The sequence below is a fragment of the Palaemon carinicauda genome, unplaced genomic scaffold (assembly GCF_036898095.1).
Source record: "Palaemon carinicauda isolate YSFRI2023 unplaced genomic scaffold, ASM3689809v2 scaffold121, whole genome shotgun sequence".
In the NCBI taxonomy this organism is placed as follows: domain Eukaryota; kingdom Metazoa; phylum Arthropoda; class Malacostraca; order Decapoda; family Palaemonidae; genus Palaemon; species Palaemon carinicauda.
This window is the reverse complement of record NW_027168716.1, coordinates 200,001-218,785: the sequence shown is the minus strand read 5'-3', so window position 1 is coordinate 218,785 and position 18,785 is coordinate 200,001. Positions and strand designations below refer to the sequence as shown.

Sequence of the window (18,785 nt, the reverse complement as noted above, 5' to 3'; positions counted from 1 at the left end):
ACGTCGACAATAGACAGAGGGTCTACCTCTGCTACCGCCGGCGACTGCTTAACAGCGGCCCCCAACGAGACAAAGTCAATTAAAGCGACCCTGGAGGGCAAGCCCTTAAGCCCCAGGGACGACCAAATCTGTAAAAGATCATCATTGGTTAAGGCATTATCAATAACCTCCCCCGGAGGAGGAGGGGGAACCGCCTCGCTATTAGTCCATGACCTGGTCTCAAAATTTTGGCCCTTGGTACCATTTTGGGGCAGGAAATCTCATAGTGATTAACTGAAAGACCAATGTCTATAGTCTTCAAAAATGTATGATAGCATTCTATATCTCTTTGCCTTCCTTGTGTTATCAACCGTTTTTTATGTATGACATGTGATTTTTTCCGGCGTGACTTACAGGTGATATTTTTCTCCTGCGAGCTAGTCCATTAATATTATTAGGACTTATTATATACCAAAATAAAGGCCATGAAAAGGGCTTCAAAAGAAGCTATCACATAATTTAATATCTTGTACACAGTGTTAGTTAGGAGCATATTTATGCTGAAATTAATGATTGTTTTTCAATGTAACTGGAAATTTTTCCTTATAGAAATATCATGTCTGGTATTTGTGATTCAACTTACCATTCATATTCTTTGTTTCAAGAGCTTTCCTTTGATACCAATATGTGATCCATAGCTATTATATTAAGAAAGTTATTGAATCTTAAAGCAACTACTATCAAATATTGTTTTTTTATGAGCATAAACTAAAATGTTGAAAATGGGAATACAGGGTTAGAGATCAAATTCATATCATAAAATGTGAATATAACAACTGTAGAAATAAGATTAAAATCTAAAATTAATTATTTAAATGTGCATTACATAACACCAATTGCAATACTTGTATTAAAAAAGCTATGAACACTAAATCCAATATATACATACTGTAATACATTATAAGCATGTAAACCATTACACCACCAATATACTTAATACTATTGTCCAGATAGGGTATTTTAAGTTCAGTAGTCTTCAAAATCTTCCATTTCCATCATTGTTTCATCATTATTATCATCATCCTCACCACCTGACACCCGATTTTCACAGTCTTGTAATTTGCACATGTCGGTGCATTTTAGTCCATTAGCCAGACATACACATCTTGGTATGGCACACTTTTTAGAACACTTGCATGACAAAAGATCGAGCACAGCCTCAGGAACAGGTTGTCCATCCATCCATTTAATAACTAGCTGGTCTCCTCCATCATCTTTTTCCAGCTTCCAACCATGGCCTATAGGATTTGGAATGTGAGGATTTTGCTGTAGACATCGTCTCCATATAGCAGACTGATAATTGGCACGTTGTGCATGTTGTTTCAAGCAGTCTCTGCTAGGAGGCACTTGGTGGCTTTCTATCTCACCTTTCTTGCACAGAAGAGATTGTATCTCAGAGCATTTACATGAACACAAGGTGTCTTGGCCGCACAGATGAGACAAGTAACTGCTTCAAGTCTTTCCATCTGTTCTTGAGAAAGGTCCCATTCACTCCCAAGTTCCATCAAATTCATTATTTGTGGTCATTAATTTGAATGAGCTTGTTTTTCCTTTGCCAGCAAATGCACTCTCACTATCGCAGCCTGTGAAAGCATGCATTCCAACTAGTCCTTTGCAAATATCAGCACTAAGTGTAGCAGTAACCTTGTCAATTGATAAAATCTTTGTTCGTGTCTTAATCCCACATTTCAGATACAGATGACCACAGATGATATTCTTGAAAGCCACGAGCAAGATGAGCACATCCGTATCATCGGAGCTGATAACAACTGTTGGATGTCCTTGCTTACAGCATGTAAGAGAAGACGGCCATCGGCTTCTTCTTGAGTACACGATAGATCCGTTACCATCTCACTTCCATGTTGTGTTATCTTGAAGCACTGGTCAGCATCTGTGACAAACATAACCTTTTGCTGTAGCCTGCTTCTGTAATGTTGCTGCTTCCACTCATTCACAAGAAAAGTTATAAAGTTAGTTTTATTGACACTCTGATTCAGAAAGGACCTCCACTGACGGACAGGCTGATTTGGTGTAATCTTTTGAAGACTTGATCCATACTGTTGTCCTCTAACACTTCTGAGTTTTTGATGGATAGTTCATGGTATTGATCAAACACAATGTCAATTCTCTGACTAGAGCCTCCCTCTTTCATTACCATAGCAAAGACTGTTTGAGCAATGTCACCAAAAGTTTTCTCATCCCCTTTCACCTTTTGTACTAACATCATGCCATCGATTACAGAAGCCGAATTTAAGGGCATTTCCTCCTCTGGTGTGACATCCTTGTACAATGCTTTAGCGAAGATTGCCTTGTTTGTCTTCCTTGGCAAACCCTTAGGGGTTGCTAATGCCCATGGCATTGGTCCAAGAGGATAGGACAATATATCTGCTATTTGAAAATTTTGACTTTGGGCAATTACAATGATTCTCCCAAACAATGACCTGTCTGCCTTCAATATCACTGCTCTTCCAGTATGAGCCTTCACTTCTTCCTTCCTGCACATGTGGCTAAAGGTTTTCAGTTTATTGAGCTTGACAATATCAAAGAATTGTGTAACAGGGGGATCCAAAGCTAGTCTTTCTTGCTTAAACTTGGTGTAACACTTCTCTCCAACATCTAGAGCATTAAGTAAATCTGAAGCAACTTCTGGAGTGGCAGTCTTTACTGTTGAGATGCTCATCATGTCCTGTTGACTGGAAAATGGGTTTACCCAGCTTTCAATTCCACTAACTATTGCCAAAATTGCTTCCTCATCTTTCTCAGATCTTGGGTGCTGGAGATCATAATGAACTGCATCTGATTTATTCTCGTGAACCATGTCTCTTAACTGACCTAAGAATGCACTTCTGTGCTCAGAAGTTATGCAATAGCGTTTGGTTGCCCCTGACTTCATACTAAATCTGGTTGTGCCTCCTGGTGTTTGAGTGTCTCTGTTCACTGTAACTTCGAGTGCCTGATCTACTGGAAGACGGTCAAAAGGATTAGTGCTTGACATCTGGACAGAAAATCAACCATCCCTGAAAGCTTCATACACTTCTGGATGTGTATCACTTAGGGCTGACATCTGGGCATAATACACAGGGAGGTATCTGGCATAGTTGGTTCTGTCATATGAAAATGACCAGGGAATCAGTGATCTGATGGCATGCAGATAGAGCTCCCAGTTGCCTTCACGGGATGCACGTAGCAAGCCAAGAATAATGTCCTCATCCATGTCAACGTAGGACATCCAAAAGGCAGACAGATCACCATTCGACTTGCGGAGATGGTTAAGAAACTGTGACCACATTATTTTGAGGTCATTAAAGTCTAGAGTCACTTACAAGTTGCCAATATCGTTCTGGTTTAGGTCTTTGTTAGTTAACTGGGATAAGGTATTTTGAACTCTCAGGTACACATGTTCATCTTCGTCCAATTGTGACATAAACTGTTCCCAGATCAATCTCATGAGAGCTTCATACACAAGTTTATGAATTCTGACAGCTCGGTTGTACATTTTACCTTCAAGAACACCATTAATTGAACCTTCTGAAACAACACCCGATTCTATACATAGGTCACGTAAACCAGCATCCATAAACCTCATGCATAGGACAGCCAGAGCATTGCAGATGGTATGAAATGCTCCCAACCTAATTGTGACATTGGCATATTTAACTCTGTCTCCAATCAATCTCTGATAATTTTGCAAAAATGGCTTGATCTACGACAATGACAATAACTGGTAGCTGCAACTCTGTTCGGATAGCCTCGGACTGATTCAGGATTTCAAAAGCTGTAGTGAGCTCGGTTGCAGGGGCGTTTATAGTGGGAAGGTAGCAAAGGATGTCTTCTTTGATGGAGATATCCTTTCTCATGTTTATGTTAAATCCTGTCCAACTTGGGATGTTCTTATTTTCCATATTTGATTGTCTGAGAATGATCCAGATTAAATGATTATTCCGAGCAGATTCTGCAGCTTCATCCGCATCTTTATTACTAGTTCTTGGTGGCAAAGGTTGTGGATTTCAATTCATTTCAAAGATATTTGTTTTCAAGGACCATGTCTTGCATTGTAATGCTGTCTGGAATTGCTAACAACTTTAATGCTTCATCCTTATAAATGTGGATAATGTCTCCAACTTCTGAGTCCAGTCTCCATTTGATGCGTTTCTTGGTGGATTCATTCATTCTGTAACCTCTGGAATGCATGATGTTCTCCATTATAACTGCAAGTGTGGCTACAGGAACAATTAGCTTATCAGGCAACATTTCATTTCTTAAAAATGTAAAAGGGTCATCATAAGCCTCAGATTCAACATTGTTGTAAGCTATTTCATATTCATTCTCATTCTTGCTTGTTCTAGATTCTTGAGACTTTTTTGTTTTTAGGGTATAATTTCTGTAGCAAGAGTTGTGGTAATGAGCCTCTGCAGCAACAATGTCTCGACTCGTTGCTGCTAATATCTTGTCATCTGGTTTTTCCCTCTCATCAACCCTTAACTGCCTAGCCAGGATAAGATGTTCACGAGTGGATGTTCCTTTCAAACACTTATCTTTTCCACAAAATATACACTCAGGCTGGTATACTCGGGATGTAGATGGTGTTCTCTTATGTCTCTTTGCTGCTCCACTGCTACCTGGATGGTCTTCTGAATTTTCAGCTGATTTTCATTTAAAGTTATTCAGATCTCTTTTTAGTGTAAATCGGCTTCAACATTATCTGTGGTAACCAATGTTGGGCATCTCTTGCTCATGTAGACTTTCTGCAATTTGGAGAATTGGTTTATGATTCCTCACTCGGGCTGCATCAAGAAGCACCAACCATGAGTCATAGTCCTTAGGTGTTACCAGTGTTGTTGGGTCATTATCATAAGTTTCAATGTGGATAATGCATTTGTCTTTCGTAGAGTCCATCTTGACAAAGTAGACCTACTGTTCTCCAGGACTATCAGCTGCATCTGCCATCAGCATAAGTAATCTAAAAGAGGAGAAACTATATGCGTTATTTTTTATTTCTGTTATATACAGTAAATGAATGATTCAGGAGCGTGATAGTCGTTATTTTAACATCCAATAACTTTCTTAACCCTTTTACCCCCCCATAAGGTTAAATTTCGAGCACATTTTGCTATATTTTTTCTTTAAATTGCTCTAACAGGCTTAATTTTTGTCCTAGAGAGGTCAGGTTGGTCTCATTCTTTTGGAAAATGCCTGAAGTTTCTCAAAAAATTATCAAAAAATATGTAAAATATGTAATTAACAGTGTTTTGCAAGAACGTACCGGTACGTCCTTTGGGGGTGAAAGGGTTAATATAATAGCTATGGATCACATATTGGTATCAAAAGAAAGCCCTTGAAACACTGAATATGAATGTTAAGTTGAATCACAAATACCAGACATGATATTATTTCTATACGGAAAATTTACCAGTTACATTGAAAAAAAAAATCATTAATTTCAACATAGATATGCTCCTAACTAACACTGTGTACAAAATATTAAAATATGTGATAGATTCTTTTGAAGTCCTTTACTTGGCCTTTATTTTGGTAAATAATAAGTCCTAATAATATTAATGGACTAGCTCGCAGGAGACAAATATCACCTGTAAGTCACGCCGGGAAAAATCAAATGTCATACATAAAAAACGGTTGAAAACACAAGGAAGGCAAAGAGATATAGAATGATATCATACATTTTTGAAGACTATAGACATTGGTCTTTCAGTTAATCACTATGAGATTTCCTGCCCCAAAATGGTACCGACCAACCCCCCAGGCTCATGGACTATATGGGAGACGATGCCCTCTCCCCCCACCGAAGGTCGGGAAACAGAACAAGGGCCTGCGCTCCCACTCGGCCGACTCTCCTTAGGAGGCGGACGAGCGGGAGCTTCGGAGGAGGTTTGGGCGGCGGAAGAAGAGTCCCGAGAACCTTCCTCCTTCAAGGCTACCCACGGAGGAGAACGGTTTCTCTTGGACTTCTTCTTACGCCGACGGCCAAACCTCTCCCACTGGGAGGCAGATCACTCCCTGCACTCACGGCACATGTTCTCCTGGTCACACCGTCGGCCCCGACATTGAGGGCAGAGGGTGTGCGGATCCGTCGTTACGTCCGACATGAAAGTCCCACAAGGACGGCCGGCAACTCCAGGGCATGTACGCATTGCAAAGAGAAAAACAAAAAATAATGAAGGTCAACTTCCAACCAACACACACGCTGAAAAGAAAAAGCAGAAAATTAAAGGCTGTCACGAGGACGATGAGCAGACACGTCTGATCACCGCCGAGCCAAAAGTGAAGTGAAGCAAGTCACCGGTGTGTGGAGGGGGGAGGGGTAGCAAGCTACCCTTCCCCACCCCCCGCTAACTAGCGCGGGGGTAATTAACCCTCGTTAAAACTATTGGCTCGTCATTTCAGCTGCGCTAAAAGGTAAACCCTCTGTAAATAGCGTGGTTTGTATTTCGGTTACGGAACAAATGTCATTGTTCTGACTCAAATATAAACCTTACTACCAAGGGTCAGGGCAAAGTCACTGTCCCTTGCCCCCCCCCCCCCCCCATTCATGAGTGGAGAGCCGAAATACGTTACTCACCGTCTTCTTCTTGCTGTGCTTCAGTATCTTGACATCTCCGGTTCCTCTCTCCTTCCACTCCGCCGGGGTCTCCAGTGTGTTGTAACGGAACAGCTTGCACCGTCTGTCGAAGCAAAGATAAGTTGTACATCCACAGGCTGAATAAGATCTCTTATGAATACAGTACAATCATTATCCATCCATCCATATACCAAGGCACTTCCCCCAATTTTGGGGGATAGCCGACATCAACAAGAAACAAAACAAAAAAGGGGACCTCTACTCTCTACGTTCCTCCAGCCTAACCAGGGACTCAGCCGAGTTCAGCTGGTACTGCTAGGGTGCCACAGCCCAACCTCCCACATTTCCACCACAGATGAAGCTTCATACAGCCGAGTCCCCTACTGCTGCTACCTCCGCGGTCATCTAAGGCACCGGAGGAAGCAGCAGGGCCTACCGGAACTGCGTCACAATCGCTCGCCATTCATTCCTATTTCTAGCACGCTCTCTTGCCTCTCTCACATCTATCCTCCTATCACCCAGAGCTTTCTTCACACCATCCATCCACCCAAACCTTGGCCTTCCTCTTGTACTTCTCCCATCAACTCTTGCATTCATCACCTTCTTTAGCAGACAGCCATTTTCCATTCTCTCAACATGGCCAAACCACCTCAACACATTCATATCCACTCTAGCTGCTAACTCATTTCTTACACCCGTTCTCTCCCTCACCACTTCGTTCCTAACTCTATCTACTCGAGATACACCAGCCATACTCCTTAGACACTTCATCTCAAACACATTCAATTTCTGTCTCTCCATCACTTTCATTCCCCACAACTCCGATCCATACATCACAGTTGGTACAATCACTTTCTCATATAGAACTCTCTTTACATTCATTATAAATGATCTAAATGACATCAAGATCCTCAATGTATTAGCAAGATCAAATAACCCATGACTAACTTATAACATTGGAAATCAATATTCAGTTCTAACATTGTTTGAATACGTTTCTTTAATGGAGGAGGTTTCTACTTATTTTATACAGGGTCAGAATTGCCATGAATCGATGAGGCACTCCAATGCAATACTAATGCTTTATTTTTCCAATGACAAGAGCTTTCTCAGTATTTGGTTCGAGTAGTCTTCTTCGTGTACAGGCGTTCCTCGCCTTACGTCGGTCATTGCTTCCACGAGAGGCGACAAGTTGAAAAGCGGTTCGAGCCCAACTTACTCGTCACTGGGCTAAACCGCAAATGATTTTGTTATTTTGAATATAGGGTTAAAAAGAATCTATCTTAGCTTACGAGCAAAATGAATTCTAGTTTTTAATTTGGTACCGAAAAAAAGTCATCTAATTTTACGAATAAATGTGCACCAATACATGTCAATGTTGACAGTACATAGCGGCTTTTTATTTGTGAATGTGGTTTGCTCTAAGATAGTACAAAATAGAAACATTTTCAAGGTTAAATAACAAAAGGCTGGGAGGAACGTAGAGAGTAGAGGTCCCCTTTTTGTTTTCGTTTCATTTGTTGATGTCGGCTACCCCCCAAAATTGGGGCAAGTGCCTTGGTATATGTATGTATGTAATAACAAATTAGGCTATTCAAATGATTTGACAATAGTACATTTACCAATATTTACATTCAATATCTTTGTATACATCAGGTATAAAGATGGCTGTGGATCGTCAGGGTCAACAGCTGATTCGTCTGTCATTCGATACGCATTTTAATAGGAAACTAGTCGAGAGTGCATAGAACTCTGGTTCTTTTCTTCAAGGATTATGTGATAGCGAGCGAAATCATATAAACAATACCCTGTTAACTAACTACATGCGAGCATCATCGTGACACCGTCGGGACCTTTAAAACCGCTAACAAAACCAAAATGAAAACAATTGATAGTTGCAGTTGTTAAAAATGGAGTTTTTATGATAAAACAAAGTTTTATGAATACTTACCTGGCAGTATATATATATATATATATATATATATATATATATATATATATATATATATATATATATATATATATATATATATATATATATATAGCTGAGTCTCTGACTGCGGCAGAATTTAATCGAAAATCGCGGCAACCGCCTTGTGGTGGTTGTGTGGTTAGATGGTTAACAACCCTTACAGGGTGGTACTTGGAATCATTCCCGTTTTCTGTTCCTCAGATTATCTTTGCCCGACCTGTCTCCTGAGGGGAGGTGGGTGAGCTTTAAAATATATATATATATAACTGCCAGGTAAGTATTCATAAAACTTTATTTTATCATAAAAACTCCATTTTTATGAATAGTACTTACCTGGCAGTTATATATATATATATAGCTGATTCACACATTTGGAGGAGGGAAACAGACAGAAAAAACATAGTTGGGGAAACAACAAGAGTTGTAGGAGAACAAAAACACCTTGATTCCTTACCTGCTCAGGTAGCTGACTTCAAAGGTAACTGCCTCTAGAGTCGCTTTCCCTTAGGAGTGTTCAGCCAGGAGTAGACCTGCTACGCTGCAAACAACTCAATCGAGTCTGTCAAAGGGGTAGGACCAACAACTTGACTAGACTTCAGAAACTACCTTCGCCCCATAAAATAAAAAAGAATTGCAACCTTACTAAAACTAACCATCTAATCTTGCAGAAATAGATATAAGCTATCTATCTGGACTGAGGGAACCGTACCACAAGACGAGGACCTCAGACAACCATGAAAAGCACAAACCCATATACAAGTACATAAACTAAGGTTGAGTGGGGGTAGTCACTCCTTTGCCTAATACAGAAGCCGCAGCTACGTACGGGCCCGAGGTATAACACTTGTCATAGTCCACTCTTACCTCTCTGAGGTAATGAGAAGCGAAGACAGAGTTGCTCCTCCAGAACGTTTCGTCCATGATCTGCCTAACTGACATATTTTTCCGGTATGCCAGTGAGGCAGCAATGGCTCTTACTTCGTGAGCCCGTACTTTTAACAGGGCCAAGTTTTCTTCCTCACAAAAGAGGTGGGCTTCCCTAATAGTTTCCCTCAGGAAAAAGGACAAAGCGTTCTTTGACAGGGGTTTTTGAGGATCCTTCACCGAACACCATAAGGAGTTGGAAGCACCCCTCACGTTCTTAGTGTGGGCCAAATAAGCCTTGATAGCCCTAACCGGGCAGAGGAGGCTTTCCTGTTCCTGACCCACTAGATTTGTGAGGTTAGGGACTTCAAAAGTCCTGGGCCAGGGTTTCGAAGGGTTCTCAGTCTTGGCGAGAAAGTCGAACCTCAAGGCACAAACCGCTCCATTTTGGGTGAAGCCTACACGCTTCTCGATTGCCTGGACCTCGCTGATCTTCCTGGCAGTCGCTAGAGTCAAAAGGAAGAGGGTTTTTTTAGTCACATCTCGCAGAGAGGCTTGCGAGATAGGCTCAAACTTCTTGGAGCACAAAAACTTAAAACACCACATCCAGGTTCCAAGAAGGGGGTCTTAACTGCACCTGCTTCATTGTCTCAAAAGACCTAATGAGGTCCTGCAAGTCCTTATTCTGAGATAACTCTAAGCCTCTATGCCTAAAGACGGTTGAGAGCATGCTCCTGTATCCTTTGATGGCAGATACAGCCAGCTTAGCATCCTGCCTAAGGTACAAAAGAAAGTCTGCAATCTGGCTTAGAGAGGTAGAGGACGAGGAAACCTTGTGTCTCCTGTACCAAGCTCTAAAGGTCTCCCACTTTGACAGGTAGACTCTTTGTGAAGAGATCCTCCTTGCTCTGGCAATAGCTTTCGCCGCTTGTGCCGAAAAGCCTCGAGATCTAACGAGCTTCTCGACAGTCTGAAGGCAGTCAGATTGAGAGCGAGGGGGTTTTGATGAAATCTCTCCAAGTGGGGTTGTCTGAGAAGATCTGGACTTGCCGGGAGTCTTCTTGGAACATCCATCAGCAACCCTACCACTTCGGTGAACCATTCCCTCGCAGCCCAGAGTGGAGCCACTAGGATCATTCGTCCCAGAAAACGGGAATGATTCCAAGTACTACCCTGTAAAGGTTGTTAACCATCTAACCACACAACCACCACAAGGCGGTTGCCGCGATTTTCGATTAAATTCTGCCGAAGTCGGAGACTCGGCTATATATATAACTGCCAGGTAAGTACTATTCATAAAATTGCATCTAGAATTGATAACAGAAAAGTTCAAACATTATTAAATTAAGATAACATTGAAAACCAGTTTATATTCATTTGAGTTTTATGATTTATTGAAAGGTATTTCTTTACAAATATAATTAGCAGAGCAAGAAGAAAGACATCAAATTCAAAAGTCAAAATCATTTGTATTTTTCCTAACTATACAAATCAGTCTTTTAATAGGAGAAGACCCCCACCGCCAGAAAGGTCACCGAGCTCCCACTGAAAGAAGAAATGACGACTGACCCTTTATACCCAGTGTGTGTTTTCCTAACAGTTCTGGCGCCTGGATGACCCTTGGAGACACCTCTACTGCCTTGCTTTCTTCCTAAGAGTGCACCAGCTCTCGTCAATGGTCCGTGAAAAGACCACTACTCGTTGACCCAAGTCACGAACAGAAGTATCGTCGTTCGTTAACATTACCGAGAGGTTTGCAAACCTCACTTGGAAAGTTTACTAAGGAAGTTTAACTTGACATATTCGGGTTTGTATCCTAAGGGAAAAAACATCTTGAAACATTTCTCGTTTGTTCTTCCTAAACGAACACAGATCATCATCTTTTAATGGGGGAGACCCCTCCCCCGGAGGAAAAATGTATACTATCCCGGGGTGTTTGAATGTGCGTGGATGTAGTACGATAGAGAGTAAAAGATGTGAAACTGGAAGTATGTTTAGGAATAGAAGGATGAATGTATTGGCCTTGTGTGACACGAAGATAAAAGGAAAGGGTGAAGTGATGTTTGGTGAAATGTCTGGTTGAGATTCTGGGATTGAAAGGGGAAGAGCGAGAGAGGGTGTAGCTTTATTGCTGAGTGAATGAATGACAGGTAAAGTAGTGGAATGGAAGGAGATATCATCTAGGTTAATGTGGGTAAGGGTTAGGTTGGGTAGGGAATGTTGGGCGTTTGTCAGTGCGTATGGGCCAGGTAGTGAGAAAAGTGAAGAAGAGCGGAATGAGTTCTGGAATGAATTAACTAGGTGTGAAGAAGAGCGGAATGAGTTCTGGAATGAATTAACTAGGTGTGTAGAAGGAATTATGTAGTTATCATGGGTGACTTAAATGCTAAGAGTGGGCGCTGGAGAGGTAGGAGGTGTCGCTGGGAAGTATGGCGTACCAGGTGAAAATGAGAGTGGTGAGAGACTGGTAGATATGTGTGTTGAGCGAGAGATGGTGATAAGTAATAGCTTTTTCAAAAAGAAAGATAAAAATAAGTATACATGGGTAAGAGTGGCAAATGGAAGAGTAGTAGAAAGGGCGTTAATGGATTGTGTGTTGATAACTAAAAGAACGTTTGGAAGATTGAAAGACGTGCATGTGTTTAGGGGTATGGCTAACGGTATGTCTGATCCTTTTTTGGTGGAAGGAAAATTAGTTGTAGCAAAAGAGTGGGGGAATAGAGTAGGTGGATGTAAAAAGGGAGCTATTGAGGGTTGAAGAGCTAATAAAACCGGGGATAAAAAGTAAATATCAGGAAAGGTTGAAAATGATATATGACCAAGTGAAAGTAAGAGAAACTGGCAATTTAGAGGAGGAGTGGAAGTTAGTAAAAGAAAATTTTGTTGGAATTGCAAGTGATGTGTGTGGAAAGAAGGTTGTTGGAGGCAGCATGAGGAAGGGCAGTGAATGGTGGAATGAAGGAATGAAGGTCAAAGTAGAAGAGAAAAAGAGGGCTTTTGAAGAATGGCTGCAGAGTAATAGTATAGAAAAGTATGAAAAATATAAAGAGAAAAATGTGGAAGTAAAGCGCAAGGTACGTGAGGCAAAGAGGGCAGCTGACCTGAGGTGGGGTCAGGCATTGGGTCATTCATATGAAGAGAATAAGAAGTAGTTTTGGAAAGAAGTGAAGAGAGTAAGGAAGGCTGGCTCAAGAACTGAAGAGAAAGTGAAAGATGGAAATAGAAGGTTGTTAAAAGGAGAGGAGGCAAGGAAAAGATGGGCAGAATATTTTGAAAGTTGACTGAATGTTAAGGATAATAGGGAGGCAGATATAATTCTGTTGCAGGTGTTGAGGTGCCAGTGATGGGAGATGAGAATGAGAGAGATTACAATAGAGGAAGTGAGGAGAGCACTAGATGAAACGAGAGTAGGAAAAGCATCTGGTATGGATGGTGTGAGAGCTGAGATGTTGAAGGAGGGGGGTGTGACTGTACTTGAATGGTTGGTGAGATTGTTTAATATATGTTTTGTGTTGTCAATGGTACCAGTAGATTGGGTTTGTGCATGTATTGTACCACTATATAAGGGTAAGGGAGATGTGCATGAGTGTTGTAATTCAAGAGGTATTAGTTTGTTGAGTGTAGTTGGAAAAGTGTATGGTAGAGTAATGATTAATAGGATTAAGGATAAAACAGAGAATGCAATCTTAGAAATACAGGGTGGTTTTAGAAGAGGTAGGGGTTGTATGAATCAGATTTTTACAGTTAGGCAGATATGCGAGAAATATTTAGCAAAAGGTAAGGAGGTGTATGTTGCATTTATGGATCTGGAGAAAGTGTATGATAGAGTTGATAGGGAAGCAATGTGGAATGTGATGAGGTTATATGGAGTTGGTGGAAGGTTGTTGCAAGCAGTGAAAAGTTTCTACAAAGGTAGTAAAGCATGTGTTAGGATAGGAAATGAAGTGAGTGGTTGGTTTCCGGTGAGAGTGGGGCTGAGACAGGGATGTGTGATGTCGCCGTGGTTGTTTAACTTGTATGTTGATGGAGTGGTGAGAGAGGTGAATGCTCGAGTGCTTGGACGAGGATTAAAACTGGTAGACGAGAATGACCATGAATGGGAGGTAAATCAGTTGTTGTTTGCGGATGATACTGTACTGGTTGCAGACACAGAAGAGAAGCTTGGACGATTAGTGACAGAATTTGGAAGAGTGTGTGAGAGAAGGAAGTTGAGAGTTAATGTGGGTAAGAGTGAGGTTATGAGATGTACGAGAAGGGAAGGTGGTGCAAGGTTGAATGTCATGTTGAATGGAGAGTTACTTGAGGAGGTGGATCAGTTTAAGTATTTGAGGTCTGTTGTTGCAGCAAATGGTGGAGTGGAAGCAGATGTACGTCAGAGAGGAATGAAGGTTGCAAAGTGTTGGGGGCAGTTAAGGGAGTAGTAAAAAATAGAGAGTTGGGCATGAATGTAAAGAGAGTTCTATATGAGAAAGTGATTGTACCAAGTGTGATGTATGGATCGGAGTTGTGGGGAATGAAAGTGATGGAGAGACAGAAATTGAATGTGTTTGAGATGAAGGGTCTAAGGAGTATGGCTGTTGTATCTCGAGTAGATAGGGTTAGGAACGAAGTGGTGAGGGTCAGAACGGGTGTAAGAAATGAGTTAGCAGCTAGAGTGGATATGAATGTGTTGAGGTGGTTTGGCCATGTTGAGAGAATGGAAAATGGCTGTCTGCTAAAGAAGGTGATGAATGCAAGAGTTGATGGGAGAAGTACGAGAGGAAGGCCAAGGTTTGGGTGGATGGATGGAGTGAAGGAAGCTCTGGGTGATAGGAGGATAGATGTGAGAGAGGCTAGAGTGCGTGCTAGAAATAGGAATGAATGGCGAGCGATTGTGACGCAGTTCCGGTAGGCCCTGCTGCTGCCTCCGATGCCTTAGATGACCGCGGAGGTAGCAGCAGTAGGGGATTCAGCATTATGAAGCTTCATCTGTGGTGGATAATGTGGGAGGGTAAGGGGCTGTGACACCCTAGCAGTACCAGCTGAACTCGGTTGAGTCCCTTGTTAGGCTGGGAGGAACGTAGAGAGTAGAGGTCCCCTTTTGTTTTTGTTTCATTTGTTGATCTCGGCTACCCCTCAAAATTGGGGCAAGTGATTGGTATATGTATGTGTATGTATCCCAGGGAAATGTCAAAACACTATGATCCTGTCCTGGTGTGAAAGCGAGTATTATTGATAACCTCTTAACGACCTAGTTATGAAGACGACAAGGGAGGTATTAGACTAGGTCACTATCAGGGACTCGCTGACAGTTGAGGAGGAACAACCTATAGCTACCAAAGCTTTATTCAACTGGAATTTCAGTAGAATATTCCCTGAAACGAGACTGGGGACACCTCAATGCAGAGATTGGTCCAAATGATGAGAAATCTTGCGAAACACGCGCAAACAACTAACTGAACGAAGGTGCATCCAAGTCAGTGATATAGAATGAAAAAGATCATAAATTAAAGATCCCCAGAGGAAGTTTAATTCAACCCAAAAATGAAATACAAAAGAGAAGGGAATGACTCTGACTGTCTCTCCTCCATCAGGTTAGTCAAATTATGAAAAGATCATGGGTGAGAGGAGGTGGTATGAAAGCACAAAAGTACAAAACAACACTAACATTGGTTTGTTGAGAATGCTCCACCGTGTAGCATTTAGCAATCAAGTGCATAATAGAGCGACTGCTGCTGCACACCAGGAAGGAGAAGGGCCAGTCGATCCTACTTCTTAGTCCTGACTTGCGTACTTAAGACCATTATCATAGAAGACACATTTCTCATTGGGAAGGTACCCAAGGTGAGAAGGGAGGCCGAACCCTTCCGCTTCACAATCCTAAGCGGCCAAACTTCCTTCCTCTTCTGACGAAGCACACCATTGTCTAATGAATGCCAACCTCCTTAGAAATAAAGTCGACATCATAAAGCCACTATGGGGAGGCAATAAAACAGCAAACAGGAGTGCCGCCGTCACTCCGCTACAGTTTCCAGGAAACGGCAGCAAATCCTTCCTTCTGAACATCCCTTGGACACGACCAACAGCCAATACATTTGTCTAAAGGAAACAGCAAATGATTAAAACAGCCACGTAAGGATGTTGAAAGTCAAAATGAACTATCCGGGCACCGAAAATAAAAGTGGAAGTTAACGACACATCGTTACATCTTAATACAGGAATCCAACTTCTCTCAAAGCATACTCATATTAAAGATAAAATGTTTGTATTAGTTTACGAATGGAAAATCAATCTATTGAAGTCATTCAAAAGAAAATTAAGTGTCAAAACTCTTAACATAAACTTATGTAGCATCTTCATGTGTGTGAGTTTCACACAGCATGTCTTCAATTATGTAATGACTTCTTTGTACATGTAATTAAAGTTGTCATTCTGAAAAGACAAAAAAAACCTGAATGTAATTGCTCACAGCTTCACCATCTCGTCCTCCTCTTCCTCGTTTGTCTTGACCTGAATTTCCGGCAGGGAAACGACCGGCTCGAAGTAAGGGTCGTGCTCGACGTCTGCTGAGGCCCCGCCTCCGCCTCCCCCATCCTCGGAGACTGTGCTGGTATTCGCAACGGCAGTGCTGCCCTCGGGGTCAGTCTGGAAAAGTATATAAATTAATAAATGTAGAGAGAGAGAGAGAGAGAGAGAGACATTAAGCAAATAAATAGAAGAAGAGAGAGAGACATTAAGCAAATAAATAGAAGAAACACAAAGCATGGAATTATAACTCATGTACACACACACACAGTCTCCTGTTGATACAAAAACTAGCTCAAAAACAATATATAAGAAATGGTAAAATAATTGAAAATTGATCTAACATTAAAGCACACGGAAAAAATCAACCCAAGACATTTGGTATTCTGAGCCTCGCTTTGTATTTCTCACATCTGAAACTTTACGAAGCCGCTGACGACAATTTGTTATTTCATAACTGTACAAACCAGAGTTCTTGAATGCGAGTACAGTACAGTACAACTTTGGCCAAGATGGAACGACCGCTGAAAACTAACCAAGTACAGTAGCTACGACTAGTGAGGACATGCAAACAATTTGCCAAAGCCAAGACTAGCGGAAAGACCGGCTCCAGCGATAGATCTCTGTCCTACGCACGCATCAATCGTAAAAGCAAGGAGACCAATAGCTGGTTTCTTTCACCGCACCACGAATCAAATTCTCTCCCTTCAGTGCAGAGGTACAGTTGTTTTGGAGTAGGGGAGTTTCGACCCACCTTGTATCGTACCAAGGCAATTTGTACCACAGTTGATTCGTCCCAACATACCGTAGTAAGTTTCATGTTTAAAACTTAATATAATTTTACCTATGCTATTGTACTACAAAAACTATACTATGTAATGAGGAGCGTGAATGAAGCGTACACAAAATTTTCCCAGGTCACTATGTTCTACCGTAATAAATCATAACCCTTTTACCCCCAGTCTATTTGGAAATTTCCAGCCCTTAACCCCCAAGGAGTTATTTTTTCCCCAGCACATTTTGCAATATATTTTTTTTAAATTGCTCTAACAGCCTTAATTTTTGTCATAGAGAGGTCAGGTTGGTCTCATTCTCTTGGAAAATGCCTGAATTTTCTAAAAAAAAAAAGAAAAAAAAAGAAAAAATATGAAAAAAAAAATTTTATACCATTTTTTTACAAGGACGTACCGGTACGTCCATGGGGGTAAAGGGATGGCTTTGGTGAAACGTACCAGTACGTCCTTTGGGGGTAAAAGGGTTAGTGGCCATTACAGTATAACTTTGCCAGTCTTACTCCTATTATCGGACAATGCTATGTATTTTTGTAGGACCAAATATCTCACAACAAGAGTATCGGACATCAGGCAATAAGGGTTCAATAAAAGTGACAAGAGGGTGTTGCCTTGCTAGTTCAGTGGTAGCGTGTTTGCCTAGCATTCGCATGGCAAGAGATCAATACCCGCCCCAGACCGTGAGTTTAAGCTGTTTACTGGGGAGGCCACTGCTGTGGTTGGGCACCACAGTTTAGGGGGTTTGGGCTTGTCCTACCGAGCATCTATTTTTGATGAAACTGAAACCAGACACCTGTAACCTTGAGTAACTCGAAGAGCATTATAGTTAATATCTAGGAACTAATTATCACGCAAAATACTTATACAATTTGCCCAAACCAATAAAACTTGAACCCTTTTGGTCCTACTGTAACAAAGAATATTTGACTATTTGAGGGTGACTACCCTTACCAATCCGCCTCAATTTGTGAGCTGTTCATTATTCAAAATGGGAAGAAAGATGGCATAAACAAATATTCTCAACAGATCATGTGAAAATAAACAAACAAAATATTTTTTTTCTAAAGTTTTCAAATAAGAAATCAACATCAACCATTGTTCTATGGCCTTGGGTTGTGCCATAGCCCCTGTGCCATAAGTCTTCCACTGTCTTGGGTTGGAGTTCTCTTACTTGAGGATACACTCAGGCACACTATTCTTTCTTATTTCTCTTCCTCTTGTTTTATAAAGTTTACATAGCTTATATAGGAGATATTTTTGTTGTTACTGTTCTTAAAATATTCTATTTATTATTATTATTAAATGATAAGCTTTCCTCACTGGGCTATTTTCCTTGTTGGAGCCCCCAGGCTTATAGCATCCTGCTTTTTCAACTCAGGTTGTAGTTTAGCAATTAATAATAATAATAATAACTGTAGGTTCTACTTTTCCAATTAGCAGCCCAAGACTTGAGTTATACCATGGACTTAAAATTAAGATTGGATAAAACTTTATGATAGTATAAATACCTAAGGTTCTACACAACAAAAAAATCTTTCATGTTAAGTAAATCAATCAAGTAATCAACCAAAAATATTGGAATTGCTGGATATAAACATAAAACAGGGTGTATGAATGAAGACGGCAGTGTAAGGGGGCCACCCCCTATATCTAAGTTAGTTGGTGTCCAAATTATTTTGCAAGCAGGAGGAACTGGCTGCTGACATACAAAGGAACCTATAATATATCCTTCAGCTTTAGCAAATCTTCCCTCACCTACTTATAAAAGCGACAACTAAGTACAAACACGACATCCTAAATCAGTTTACGTAACAAGGTTATGAGGCTTCGTCCCAACAACCGATGGGAGCCTTTGTAGAATGACAAGTCAGGAACACAATTGGAGCCTTTGTACATCAGCGGCCAGTTCCTCATGCGTTGATTAAAAATGGACATCAACCTAACCTACAAGACGTGTCCTTACCTACTTACCTAACAGGGGGTGATAATACATACAGGTGGCCGCTATCATACATAAAACCCACACAATCTAACTTCT

General features: G+C 41.1%; 1 protein-coding gene across 2 annotated transcripts in view; it reads right to left on the bottom strand.

The window, feature by feature from the left end:
* Window positions 1-18,785, bottom strand: part of LOC137635413 (ran-specific GTPase-activating protein-like) — a 32,405-nt gene that overhangs the window by 11,416 nt on the left and 2,204 nt on the right. For both annotated transcript variants that reach the window (XM_068367888.1, XM_068367889.1), the window contains exons 2-3: window positions 15,901-16,076; window positions 6,617-6,719 (exon numbers count right to left, since the gene is read on the bottom strand). In XM_068367888.1, the coding sequence (XP_068223989.1) occupies window positions 6,617-6,719; window positions 15,901-16,076 (279 nt within the window). The remainder of the gene's footprint in view (window positions 1-6,616; window positions 6,720-15,900; window positions 16,077-18,785) is intronic.